The sequence below is a fragment of the Mauremys mutica genome, chromosome 6, assembly GCF_020497125.1.
Source record: "Mauremys mutica isolate MM-2020 ecotype Southern chromosome 6, ASM2049712v1, whole genome shotgun sequence".
NCBI classification, from domain to species: Eukaryota; Metazoa; Chordata; order Testudines; family Geoemydidae; genus Mauremys; species Mauremys mutica.
Window position 1 is genome coordinate 131,582,226 of NC_059077.1, and position 15,006 is coordinate 131,597,231.

Below are 15,006 nucleotides of genomic sequence, written 5' to 3' on the forward strand. Positions count from 1 at the left end.
AATCATGAATGGTATAAAGAAAAAGTGTTATTTACTTCTTCCCATAACACAAGAACTAAGGAGGCACCCAGTGAAATTAATAGACAAGAAGTTTAAAACCAACAAAAGGAAGTACTTCACATAGTGCATAGTCAACCTGTGGAACTTGTTCCTATGGGAACGTTGAAGGTCAAAACTGTAACAGGATTCAAACAAGTTCATGGAGGATAAGTCCATAGATGGCTAGTAGCCAAGATGGTCAGGCATGCAACCCCATGTTCTGGGTTCCTTAAACATCCAATTGCCATAAGCTGGGAATGGGCAACGGAGGATGGATCTCTCAAAATTGTACCCTTCTGTTAATTCCCTCTGCATCTGGCACTGGCCACCGTCAGAGATAGGAAATTGGGCTAGACAGACCATTGGTTTGATTCAGAATATCTGTTTTTATGTTTAATCAGTTTATAATTACATTACCAATTAAGCAAGCTCCCCCAGAAAATAGACTGGGGTTGGTATATTGGCTTTACCAGTCTTTCACTGTTAAAAGTATTGTCCTATGAACAAAATAAAAGGCTATAAACATGGTTCATGTTATGAATACATGCCTAACCCAAAGTGGAAAACCCACATACCTTTTGAATCCACTGAAGAGCTTCTGGACAGATGCACTTGAATTTCTTTCTGAAACCGAGGTGGAAGAGTTATTCTTTTTTCAGGCCTAAAAAAAAATCAAAGGAAACTTCTTTAATTCATTTCCAGTCTAATCAATACTACATCTGCTCATGAAAACAATATCAAAATAGTCATTTATAGTTATCTTTTTGTTCAAAATTAAGATTAAAGCAGTAGCCTCATTTAGAAGATGGATTAGGAGTTCTGTTTGGAGGTAGAACCACTTGTGGTTGTCAAGTTCATAGAGCAGGAGATAAGGGAATTCACTATTTTTAGAAATAAAATGTATGTGTTGGAAGGAAAAAAAATGAAGAGGCGTGGGAGTTACTCAGAAAATTGTGGTTCTTTGAAGAACCACGTTGCGAAAGCTCACTAAACTCAGTTGACTGAGACCAATGTAGGAGCTCCGCAAGATTCATCTGTTAATTATAGCAGGGAGTTTCATGTCACTCTGAAGCTGACTGGGCCAAGACAAAACTGCAGTCTTCACCTCTCCTAAAGCATTCCCTTACGTTCTCAAGCTTCTGCTAAATCACACCTCCCTAGGGAGGATCAACAGACTGCCAATATCAAGGCCAGGGGTTGATACTCTCAGACCTGGTCTACACTATGATTTTAGGTTGAATTTAGCAGCGTTACCTCGATTTAACCCTGCACCTGTCCACACGACAAAGCCCTTGTTCCCCCCGACTTGAAGGGCTCTTTAAAATAGATTTCTTTACTCCACCCTCGACAAGGGGATTAGTGCTGAAATCGGCCCGGCCGGGTCGAATTTGGGGTAGTGTGGACGCAATTCGACAGTACTGGCCTCCAGGAGTTATCCCAGAGTGTTCCATTGTGACTGCTCTGGACTGTGCTCTCAACTCAGCTGCACTGGCCAGGTAGACAGAAAAAGTCCTGCGAACTTTTGAATTTCGTTTCCTGTTTGGCCAGCGTGGCGAGCTCATCAGCAGAGATGACCATGGAGTCCCAGAATCGCAAAAGAGCTCCAGCATGGACCAAATGGGAGGTACGGGATCTGATTGCTGTGTGGGGAGACAAATCCGTGCTAGCTGAACTCTGTTCCAGTAAACGAAATGCCAAAAACATTTTTAAAAAAGTCTCCAAGGGCATGAAAGACAGAGGCTATAACAGGGACTCGCAGTAGTGCTACGTGAAAATTAAAGAGCTCAGGTAAGCCTACCAAAAAAACCCAGAGGCAAATGGCCGCTCCGGGTCACAGCCCCAAATATGCCGCTTCAATGATGAGCTGCATGCCATTCTAGGGGGTGCAGCCACCAGTACCCCAACCCTCTGCTTTGACTCAGTCAATGGAGTAGAACGTAATACGGAAGCGGGTTTTGGGGACGAGGAAGATGATGATGAGGAGGTTGAAGATAGCTCATAGCAAGGAAGGGGAGAAACCAGTTTCCCCAACAGCCAGGATCTGTTTCTCACCCTGGACCGAACCCATCCAAGGCAGGCTCCCGGACACTGAAGGCGGAGAAGGAACCTCTGGTGAGTGTACCTTTGTAAATATTAGACATGGTTTAAAAGCAAGTGTGTTTAATGATTAATTTGCCCTGGCATTCACAGCCAGTACAGCTACTGGAAAAGTCTGTTAACATGTCTGGGAAATCCTCCAGGGACATCTCCATAAAGCTCTCCTGGATGTACTCCCAAAGACTTTGCAAAAGGTTTCTGGGGAGGGCAGCTTATTCCGTTCTCCATTGTAGGACACTTTACCATGCCAGGCCAGTAGCATGTAGTCGGGAATCATTGCAGAACAAAGCATTGCAGCGTATGGTCCCAGTATTTGCTGGCATTCAAACAACATCTGTTCTTTATGTGTTATCCTCAGGAGAGGGATATCATTCATGGTCACCTGGTTGAAATAGGGTGGTTTTATTAAGTGGACATTCAGAGGTGCCTGTTCCTGCTTGGCTGTTTGCCTGTGGCTGAACAGAAATGTTCCCCGCTGATAGCCACGTGGTGGTGGGGAGGGGTGAAGCCCCTCCTTTTAAACTGCCAACCCATGTTTAACAACCAACCCAACAGCTGCTTGGTATGGGAAATGAGGGCGCTGCTCTTTGAAACCATTCCCACATGTTATGAAGGCTAAAGAAGCCAAAAGACTGTGGCTTACCATGGCTGCCTGCAAGCCGAATTCTGTTGCCTGGCCCTGCGTGAGTGATCTCTCGCATCAAACAGGCATACCCCTCAATAAGAGGCAAAATGCGATCTTGTAACGAAAGCACACGTGCTATGTAATGTTAACAGCAAGGTTTACCGTGACAGAGTGTACCCATTGTTCTATAAAATGTATCTTTTTAACTACCACTCTCCCTTTTTTCCCCCTCCACCAGCTGCATATATTTCTCCTTCACAGAGGATAGCAAAAATTAGAAAGTGAAAAAAACCCACACTTGGGATTAAATGTTCTCTGAGCTCAAGCTGTCCTCCCACACTGACAGAGCACAGCAGAATGCATGGAGGCAGACAATGTCAGAGTGCAGGAAAGCACAATATGAATGCGAGGAGAAGTGGCGGGCTGAAGAGAGTAAGTGGCAGGCTGAAGATGATCGGTGGTGTCAGCTTGCTGACAGAAGGCAGGAGTCAATGCTCAGGCTGCAGCAGGATCAAACTTTCATGCTCCAGCGTATGGTTGAGCTGCAGGAAAGGCAGCAGGAGCACAGACTGCCGCTGCAGCCCTTGTGTAACCAACCACCCTCCTCCCCAAGTTCCATAGCCTCCTCACCCAGATGCCCAAGAACGTGGTGCCTCCAGCCACTCCACCCCAGAGGATTGCCCAAACAACAGAAGGCTGGCATTCAATAAGTTTTAAAGTTTTTAAGTTTTAAAGTGCAGTGTGGACTTGTCCCTACCTCCTCCCCCGCCCCTCCTGGCCTCCTTGGCAGTTATCGCCCTATTTGTGTGATGAATTAATAAAGAATGCATGAATGTGAAGCAACAATGAGTTTATTGCCTCTTCAAGCAGTGATTGAAGAGGGAGGGGAGGGTGGTTAGCTTACAGGGAAATAGAGTGAACCAAGGGGTGGGGAGGGGGTTCATCAAGGAGAAACAAACAGAACTTTCACACCGTAGCCTGGCCAGTTATGAAACTGGTTTTCAAAGCTTCTCTAATGCACAGCATGCACTCCTGTACTCTAACAGCCCTGGTGTCTGGCTGCACACAATCAGCAGCCAGGCAATTTGCCTCAACCTCCCACCCCACCATAAACGTCTCCCCCTTACTCTCTCAGATATTGTGGAGCGCACAGCAAGCAGTAACAACAATAGGAATATTGGTTTCGCTGAGGTCTATCTGTGTCAGTAAACTGCGCCAGCACGCTTTTAAATGTCCAAATGCACATTCTACCACCATTCTGCACTTGCTCAGCCTATAGTTGAACAGCTCCTGACTACTGTCCAGGCTGCCTGTGTATGGCTTCATGAGGCATAGCATTAAGGGATAGGCTGGGTCCCCAAGGATAACTATAGGCAATTTAACATCCCCAAAGGTTATTTTCTGGTCTGGGAAGAAAGTCCCTTCATGCAGCTTTTGAAACAGACCAGAGTTCCTCAAGATGCGAGCGTCATGTATCTTTCCTGGCCATCCCACGCTGATGTTGGTGAAACGTCCCTTGTGATCCACCAGTGCCTGCAGCACTACTGAAAAGTACTCTTTTTAGTTTATGTACTCGCTGGCTTGGTGCTCCGGTGCCAAGATAGGGATATGGGTTCCGTCTATCACCCCACCACAGTAAGGGAATCCCATTGCAGCAAAGCTATCCACTATGACCTGCGCATTTCCCAGAGTCATTACCCTTGATATCAGCAGCTCTTTGATTGCGCTGGCTACTTGGATCACAGCAGCCCCCCACAGTAGATTTGCCCACTCCAAATTGATGCCCGACTGACCGGTAGCTGTCTGGCGTTGCAAGCTTCCACAGGGCTACTGCCACTCACTTCTCAACTGTGAGGGCTGCTCTCATCTTGGTATCCTGGCGCTTCAAGGCAGGGGAAAGCAAGTCAAAGTTCCATGGAAGTGCCCTTACGCATGCAAAAGTTTCGCAGCCACTGGGAATCGTCCCAGACCTGAAACACTATGTGGTCCCACCAGTCTGTGCTTGTTTCCTGGGCCCAGAATCAGCGTTGCATGCCATGAACCTGCCCAATTAACACCATGATGTGCACATTGCCGGGGCCTATACTTTGTGAGAAGTCTATGTCCATGTCCACATCACTCTCGTCACTGCGCTGCCGTCGCCTCCATTCCTGGTTTCGCTTTTGCAGGTTCTGGTTCTGCATATCCTACTGGATAATGCACGTGGTGTTCACAGTACTTATAATTGCTGAGGTGACCTGAGCGGCCTCCATGTTCCAAATGGTGTCTGCGCTGAAAAAAGGCGTGAAACAATTGTCTGTCGTTGCTCTGACGGAGGGAGGGGCGACTGATGACATGGTTTACAGGGTTGGCTTACAGGGAATTAAAAAAAAAAAAAACCAACAAAAGGGGTGGCTTTGCATTAAGGAGAAACACAAACAACTGTCACACAGAATGGCCCCCTCAAGGATTGAACTCAAAACCCTGGGTTTGGCAGGCCATTGATTTCACGGAGGGAGGAAGCAAAGGAATACAAAACAAATCGGGTCTATTTCTTGTTTTGATCCACTCTATCTTTTAGATCTTTAGGGTGGCAGCAGACAGTGCAGTTCAACTGCTAGCCATTGCCAGCTCCTGGGTGCTCAGCAGAAGATGATGCATTACGACTGCTAGACATCGTCAGCTCCTGGATGTTTGGCAGAAGATGGGAATGACCTGGCTGACTCACTCTCATGTCTGCCCAGGCGCCTCTGACCGACCTCACCGAGGTCGGCTAAAAGCACACCCAGGAGTACAACGATGATGGCTACCAATCGTAATGCACCGTCTACTGCCAAAAGGCAATGAGCTGCTGCTGTGTAGCAATGCAGTACCACATTTGCCAGCACCCAGGAGACATATGGTGATGGTGAGCTGAGCGGGCTCCATGCTTGCCATGGTATGGCATCTGCACAGGTAACCCAGGAAAAAGGTGTGAAACAATTGTCTGCCATAGCTTTCATGGAGGGAGGGCGGGCCTGACTACATGTACCCAGAACCACCCACGACACGGTTTTTGCCCCATCAGGCATTGGGATCTCAACCCAGAATTCCAATGGGCGGAGAGTGCAGGAACTATGGGATAGCTACCCGCAGTGCAACGCTCTGGAAGTCGATGCTAGTCTCGGTACTGTGGACACAGTTCACCAACTTAATGCACTTAGAGCATTTTATGTGGGGGGACACAATCGACTGTATAAAAAGTATTTCTAAAAAACCGACTTCTATACATTCGACCTAATCTCGTAGTGTAGACATGCCCTCACTGTGACATCTCCATATACAAGTAAAGAATGCACACCAACTGCATGACAAAAATATGGCTGGTTTATCCAAAGTATTAGAAACTAGTTGCCTAACTTTTTTAAAGTTTTGATATTCCTTCCAAACTTAAAAACAATAAGGTTGCACACTTGTGTAATTTGAGTACCTAAGTGACTTTAGTCTTTAGCTCTTCATTTTAACTGTCCTATATACCATATGGATTGTAATCTCATTATCACATACTATAATACATTAGGGCTGTCAATCTCAATTAACGCCTGCGATTAACTGAAAGCAAAGTTAACATGTTATTTTTTTAATGTGTTAATCAGATACCTGTGGGCAGGGCATGAGGTATCAGTTGCAAGGGGGCTGAAGCCCCAGCCCGCAGCTTCCCATGCCTGTGCCCAGAGCCCCCAGTCTTAACCCTATATTTGAAAATACAGAAAATCCAAACAATATTTAAATAAATGATATTCTAATATTGTTTAACACTGTGATTAAAACTGACTAATTGCAATTTGTGTTAATCTCAATTTTTCTAAAACAGTTGACAGCCCTAATATACATAGGCATATCATGTTATATTTTTCAGATGTCTTACTGATTTAGGGGCAAATCCCGACTTCCAAGCAAGCTCCAGGTGCTCAACACATCTGAGGATTTGTCCCTTCATCTGGTACTCTGCATTCTCACAAACATGTAATGTTCTTACAAAGATGTACATTTTACTATTTTTCTTCCACTACTTGTAATGTATCTCTAGTCCCCGTGTTGGGCTAAGTGTTTCACAGTTCTTGAATTCCCATCAAAAATAATGTCACATCAGAACCTAAGATTGAGATGCAGAGCCTGTTGGAGAGGGTGTGGGGAAGCAGGTCTTTCGCACCCTCTACCTCTTGCATGGGGTTTCCTGGGGCCTCTATAGAAAAACTGAGCCAAGTCTAGGTCTAAAACAATGGGTGGTGAAACTTCCTGTTACGGGCAGGGGTGCATCTCCCTTTTAGCTGAATTGCAAATTCTTGTTCAAAGGAATCACAGAGCAATATCCAAATTAGACTATAAACAGTAAAAGCAATACAATGCAATTAATAAACACCAATCGAGCTAATATTTAAATTGATTCTTAATGCTTCAGCCCCCCCTTACCACTTATACTTTAATTAAGGTTTATAAATGCAGAGAATAGGCCCTGGCATGTTCAGAGCATCTTCTTTCCATATTTCAAAGGAGAGTTCCTGCTCTATATTTGGAGCAGTTCACCACTAGGTGTCACTAGTGCTCCATACTGACAGCCTATTACCCCATTTTATCTTTAACTTTATCCTGCTATTGTTGTGGGGAGGGGGGGCGGGGGAGTTTGGCTGACAAATTATGTTATAATGCTGACAGCATTATAATGCTCAGAGTGAAATCTGCTGGAAAGCAAGCAGGAAGTTTTAAATTGGCGTGTATTGGGCTTTGCTATAGTATAAAAGGTAATATTGATTGAATTGAAGTAGGCCTGAGGGTTTGATCCAACATCATATAACTGTGCACTCATGTTGTGACACATACAAGTTAACCACAGAAAAACAGGTACATGAATAATTAAGTTTTAAAATAGTGAAGTTTTAGGTGTTTTTGCAACTAATTAAAGAGAACTGCATTGATTTATATGATGTATTACAAATTTAATTGGTGCAAAGAATTTGTATTAGTATGGGTAACCCGGAATACCACACATGGATTAAGGGCAAGGCCCAAGCTGTTTTACATTCACGGAAATGGTCAAGTATGGCTATGAATTTGAATGAATTATAAATTGGGTGTGTCCCCAGCATGGCATCAACTGGGTCTGTACTCTCTCTCTCCTGAGGGGCTTCACTAACTAAAGTCTTCCATCTTTGTTTCCATGACTCTTAAGAGTGAGTAAATATGATCAGAATTTTAAAAGCTATTTCTCTGCTTGTGGCTTTATGCTGTTTGGTTATATTAATGAGTGGACTTATTTGGATGTTAATTAAAGCATTTATCTACTGCTCTGGGTCTCAATCGCCTACTCAATCACAATCTCCTGCATAGCTGCATGGGAAGAACCTGTGTTCACACAAAACACAGTGTACTTTTCCATTTTTATGAAGATATGCTACAGTATGAGGCGATATTCTTGTTATTTGCTAACACTTAATATTCTTTGGTGAGACAATTCCTAATTCAGTGTTCTCACAATTCCAATAAAGTTAACAATCCATCATATCTGCTTACACCATTCATCAACGATTTTGGGTTCCCATTTTATATATTTATGACTTTTTTTTTAAAAAAGGTAATCAAACTACATGAATTGCTCTGTAATACTCATAGGAAACTCAGACTGCCTTTGACATCGTATAAATCAGCAGCGTGCCCTCGTTGACAAGAAGGCCAACAGCATATTGGGCTGTATTAGTAGGAGCATTGCCAGCAGATCGAGGGAAGTGATTATTCCCCTCTATTTGGCGCTGGTGAGGCTACACCTGGAGTATTGTATCCAGTTTTGGTTCCTTCACTACAGAAGGGATGTGGACAAACTGAAGAGAGTTCAGCAGAGGGCAATAAAAATTATTAGGGGGCTGCGGCACATGACTTACAAGGAGAGGCTGAGGGAACTGGGGTTATTTAGTCTGCAGAAGAGAAGAGTGAGGGGGGATTTGATAGCAGCCTTCAATTACCTGAAGGGGGGTTCCAAAGAGGATGGAGCTCAGCTATTCTCAGTGGAGGCAGATGGTCTCAAGTTGCAGTGGGGGAGGTTTAGGTTGGATATTAGGAAACACTATTTCACTAGGAGGGTGGTGAAGCACTGGAATGGGTTATCTAAGGACGTGTGGAATCTCCATCCTTAGAGGTTTTTAAGGCCTAGCTCGACAAAGCCCTGGCTGGGATGATTTAGTTGGCGCTGGTCCTGCTTTGAGCAGGGGATTGGACTGGATGACTTGTGGAGGTCTCTTCCAACCCTAATATTCTATGATTCTATGAATCAGATTTTATCTACTAACCTCTAAGAAGTCTGAGCCTGCACAGACAGATTTTTTTTTCAATGGCTTATAACTTGGGCAGATTTTTATAGGAACAACAAATGGCACATCCTAGACACAAAAAGAAGCCTCTGCCAAATTTCAAGTTCCTCCTCTAGAACATGAAGGTGTAGAACTTCTAAAGAAATAGTCTTTACTTATTTAAAACACTGACAAGACAATTTATTTTTCCCTAACATTCTTGGAAACAACTCGACTGTTTGGGTTGAAATTAAAAAACAAAAAAAATCAACACCAAAAAAACTCAAACGAACCCCTGCCTCAGCAAGACACCCAGCATAGGAAATTTAAATTTTAATGGTTCAAGTTTGACAAAAATTATAAGCTGCTGAAAACAGGGTCTTATGTGATCTACCAGGCAACTTTAACAGATGGTGCTAGTAGACTTGCCTACAAAAGTGCTACAGCTGACATGGAAATCTCTGGGTGTGCTTTACAACAGCAGAGCCTACATATGTTCACCAGGCTATCTGCATTGCCCTTAAAGCAAGAGTCAAGACTAGATAGGACCCCATTCTCTGGGGAGTGAAATTAACTGCTGTCAGTTTCTCTGCTCCTCCACATCCCCTGATACACACGACTTGCATACGAAATCTGAATGGATAACATTCTTGTGGGTTTTAGGTCTTTTGCAAAAATATTTGTAGTGAATACATTTAAACTGTCACATTGATATGCATTGTTAATGTTTATGTCTTTGCGGAAAGTAGCATATAACTCATTTTGCTTCAAGTCAATGCTTAATTATAAATAATCCTCCATGTATTATTATGGTTATCAAAGTAATCAAAGCTATTTTGAGACTTAGCCCAAACACAATGATAGTATGAGGACATTCTCTGTATCATCATTTGATGACCTAGTTCAGCAATAAACATTACATAAAGAGAAATGATGGTGCAGCAGTTGTTTTAGCCAAGCTGGATTTTAGATAGTCAAAGAATAGCTGAAAACCAATGGGTAATGCTAATCCAGCAAAAACAGCAAAGAACCCTCCTGTGCATTCATCCAGATCTGGCCATGCAGTTGCTGGATTCAAGTGCACAAAAAACCAACCTCACCCCCACCCTCCAAAAAAGACACTGTACTGTATTAAAAATATACCAGCTTTTAATAGTTAACTTTTCCTTTTAAAAGGGTTCATTTGAATTCTCAGCTTTCAGAGCCAGTTTAAGCCAAAATGCAAGCAGAAACACCACTAGCCTCTAGTGTTCTGACAGTTACCCCAAAAGATGAGTTGTAAGTCAATCTTCATGCTAGTTTAGTGAAAGACTCTCAAAATTGTAGTGGATACATGTAAATTACATGTGGTGGTTTTGTAACAGCAGAATGAAAACTCAAAAGGTTGACTTTTTCAGTTATATACTCAATTTAAAATTATTTAAAAATCCATATTTCTATGCTGACACTGCAATGCCAAGGGAAACACTTCCATAGAGTATCAGTATAGACTGACAGTATCATGGAGCATATAGCAGTGTAATACTGTAATTTCTGCTTGACACACACACTCCCGTATTTATTTGCAATCCTCCCAGATGCACTTCTAGGTACTGAAGAGAAATTGATATGTTTATTGTGCAACTTTTGTTCATTCATGCATTCTGCAAATACAGCTATCAGTTATACAATTACAATTCAATCTCTGTATGGGATGATCTCTCTAAACACTAATTTATGGTCTGATTTCCAGAGGTGCCAACTTCAACAGGAGATGTGGGTCCTCAATACTTCTGAAAATCTGTCAAATTTTCACTAATTAAAAATATGTACATGTCCATAAATAAAGTTACCAACATTACCTGTCTTCATCTTCGTACTATATTTCTATGTTTGTCCTTAAGATGTCAAAATACAAGCAATCTGCTCTTTATTCTTGTGTGTATTAAAAAAGCCACCTTCAGTAAGCATAACATTTGAAGTCTAAATGTTTTCACAGCAGCATGCACAGATTAAAGCATAGCTACAGTTCAGGTCAGAAAAGACACCTGGCAAGGGGAAGAGGAGCACAGGACCACTCACTAAGTAACCTTGGACAAGTCAGACATTGTGCGTCAGGTTCCCCACTATAAAATGGGGATAAACAATACCCCCTCTTCCCTTTTTTGCAGTGCATTGTGAGATCTACATGTGAAATCACTAAATATTATTCTTAAACAAATCTGTACCCTGTATTCAATCCTGGCAGTATCGACTTACTTTTTGACAATTAAACTTTATTCTTCATAGTACTTCAAGGCCAAAGTGAGCAGGAGTCCTTTCTGGCTCACACATCAACAAAATTGTTAACTATGTTCCTACTGCAGAATCTTTTACATCCAATTATGCTTAATCAGAACACCTGTCAAGCCAGGTTCTCATTCCAGACTCTCTTTGCAAGGCTGGAAGATAGCAAGATGGAATCCTCTCTTGTAAAGAGATGAAAGTTTTAACTGCAAGTCATTGAGATCTTAAACAAAGAACTGCATGTCATTTTCTTTTTACAGTCACTTTCAGTCTCTCACCGGCACTGAAGAGATTTCTGCTCTATGCAATGCCCCTTTATGAGACTGAAAGCAGTCACCACATTCAATTCAAGCATATGTGCTACCTGTAAAAGATATTTAAATTATATCCATGGATTTCCCTGCAATACCATTACAAATGCCATCGCTGAAACAGGCTTTTTCTGATATTTACTTTTGCGCTTTTTTGGTAAGTGATTAAAAAAAAAGTAAGACTTTCAAACTAACATTTTTTTAATAATCTTTTCAGGAATTGAGTTGTACCCAAGATTTTGCTGTATCCTGTCATAAATTTAGAAGTGTCTGGGGGCTATTTGGCAATTTCAAGCAACACTGCCTCAAGCGATAATTCATCTCTGTAACACAATACATGGTATATTAAGATAGTGGCATAGTGAAAGAGAGGAGGCGAAAAGCAAAGTGCTCTCATCACCCCACATGCCAGAAGAGTATTCTGGTATAATCCCACTTCTTGATAAAAAATGTAAATGCAACAATTCTTATTTTTCTTTAAAAAAAAAAAAAAAGTTTTGGAAATGTGGACAGTTCAGACAATTCTGCTGTTCCCTGAATGTCCACAATTGAGGACTTTCAGCTTATCAAAATTGTTTTTTTGTCCAGCACATTTTATAACTATTATACTATACACACTGACCTGTTAACCATTGTGACATGTCTCTGCAGTAGAGTCTCTTTGGATAGGCCACTTCCAGGTGCCGGGGGCAAAGCATATTGAGCAGTTTCTATGCTGGGTTTCACAATTCCATAAGAACTTCCTTTGCTTTTTGGCCAGGGGGTTGTAGGCCTTCTGCTGCCTTCTGGTGTAGCCCTTAATCCTGGCTGTCTCAAAGTTGCTTTTGGCTTTCCTATAAAATGGACAGATATATAAAAACCAGGAAAGACTAGTATAATCTCAATCTGAAAGATTCCATCACCCAAGCATATACTTTAATAGTAAAAATATATCCCTAGAGAAATTAAGCTTTCAATGCTTATTTTTTAATAAAACTTAAGTCTCATACCTAAAATGTTCATTCCTAGGCACAGTCTTTGAGCAATCAAAATCCAGCCAAAACACCATAACTGATATTCCTCATCCAAAAGCAGAGCAAGATTAGTTAGGTAGGTTTATAGTCAAGCCAATTCCAGGCTAAATTTTTTGTGAAAAAGGTTCTCAAATGTGGGCTACTGTATATCATTACAACCAGCACGGCTGTGGATTTAATAATACCAGGTTTTAGCAAACCATTCTCTCAGATGATATGTAACTGCTGGCTTCAAGAAAATGGTCTTGAACCTGTGTGTCCTTGTTAAAAAGGGTTCTCTCCTCTAAAAGACATTTAGCAACATTACATGCTACCCAGATAGGATGCAATTTTTGCTGAATGAAAGTTCTCATTTAACTATTTTGAGACCATGTCAGCTTTTGGGGGGTAATATTCCCAAGACCTTTCAAAGTGTCATTTTACTTCAAAACAGTCTAACTGTTTGAACAAGTATGGGAGAAAGGTAACATTAATTCCAGCATCAGTTAATATATATAGTAACTTACATACAAGTTAGAATCTCAAGAAAGTATACACCTTAAACTGATATGCTTAAAGCCATTTGTACATTGTACAGGAGCAAAAAAGCTCAACCTATATAGACTACAACATTGATTTTACTATAATGTATAAACAAGACCTTTATACAGTTAAGGCTTTGTGCACCAATTTAAATAACTGAGAGCAAACTTTTAATGCTGAAATGCATTTAGATTTTATGTTGCTAGATACAATCCTACGAAGTCAATTATACTGATAAGCTACTATTTTGCTAGCAGGAAAGCCAAAGAATGTTTGAGCTGGCTTGCTGCACTATATTTTAAAGTCATACCTTCATATTTATTTTTATTAAATTGCTGCTGTCACACGTACAGCTAAGGGCAGCACAAAATCCCTCCTTTACCTGTAAGGGGTTAAGAAGCTCAAATGACCTGGTTGGCACCTGACCAAAAGGACCAATAAGAAAAGAAGATACTTTCAAATGTTGTTTCGGCTCTCTGTGCTCTCTCTCTGGACAGAGAGAGCAAACAGGCAGGAATAAAACCTCTCATAAAACCCTACCTGAAATAAGCATCTAAGATTATAAAAACTGTAAGTAAAGCAAGGAAATGCATTAGGTTCTCTTATTTTAGCTTGTGAATTTTCCCTATATTAAGAGGTAATTTTATTCCTGTTTTTGGAACTTTGAAGTTGAGCCTAGAGGGGAAAGAGGGACTCCAAGTGGCCCTTTTCCCTGGATGTTTGTCTAAATCACTTGGTGGTGGCAGCAATACCATCCAAGGACAAAGAAAGGATTTGTGCCTTGGGGAAGTCTTAATCTAAGCTGGTAGAAAGTTCAGAGTGTGGAGGGAACCCTGACAGCTGTTAACAAAATTTTGGTACAAATAACTATTCAAAATCCAATTACTGCATTATCTCTCAGATCTCTCATCTTGATGAGAGATTATACATACACTAGGTGCCACCAGTCTACAGACCATGAAAGCTCTGCAGACTGAATACCTGTACAGCATGAACCTATCGGATTTATGCAGCTAGAGAAAAGCAAATACTAGATTCACAAGCCTTGCTTTTATCAAATGAATCATTAGCAGATGTCTCCCCCATACCTACCATCTTTATCTCACTCTCAAAGACTTTTGGGAAAGGTGAATACTAGTAACCTCAGAGACAGTAAAAGGTTAATTTGGTTCAGCTGACAGATACCAGTACACAAAAATTTATTTAAGCTAGTGGATTTTCCCCGAAAGATCATTTAATATCACAACAACAACTTCCTTCCTGTAAAATGGCTTCTGTGTATTTCCATGTTACGAATCAAGAACTAAAGCATTTTCCCTGCTGGCAAAAGAACGACAAAAAGTTTTTTCCATATGGAGCACCTCTAATCACTGGCACTCCTGCATCAATTTAAACATTTCTCCTTCCTTCTACAAGTCCCAGGGACAAAGTAAATCAACTACTAATTTAGGTTGTCTCCTACACTGGTAAAAAGTATCAAAGCAACATATTACAGGTACGAAACAATCCTTTAATACTCCCCTTAGAAAGGCTGGAATTCACAAGTGTAAGGCTACCCAGAAAAGATGAGACTGAAGCTACTAAATAATTATATGCAAAGCCCCACAATGTAAGTAAATACAGTAACTCCTCACTTAACGTTGTAGTTATGTTCTTGAAAAATGCAACTTTACAACGTTAAACTAATCCAATTTTCCCATACGATTTAATGTAAATGCAGGGGGTTAGATTCCAAGGAAATTTTTTTGGGGGGGACAAAAGGCATTATTACTGTACAGTACTGTTCTGTGGTGGGGAGGTGACCCTAGCTTACCCCTGGGGCTCAGGGTGCAGGG

The 15,006-nt window shown here is 41.5% G+C and overlaps 1 protein-coding gene across 4 annotated transcripts in view; it reads right to left on the reverse strand.

Moving 5' to 3' along the window:
* Window positions 1-15,006, reverse strand: part of TDRD7 (tudor domain containing 7) — a 117,929-nt gene that overhangs the window by 77,049 nt on the left and 25,874 nt on the right. For all 4 annotated transcript variants that reach the window (XM_045021099.1, XM_045021100.1, XM_045021096.1 and 1 more), the window contains exons 4-5: window positions 12,259-12,469; window positions 615-700 (exon numbers count right to left, since the gene is read on the reverse strand). In XM_045021099.1, coding sequence (XP_044877034.1) covers window positions 615-700; window positions 12,259-12,469 — 297 coding nt within the window. The remainder of the gene's footprint in view (window positions 1-614; window positions 701-12,258; window positions 12,470-15,006) is intronic.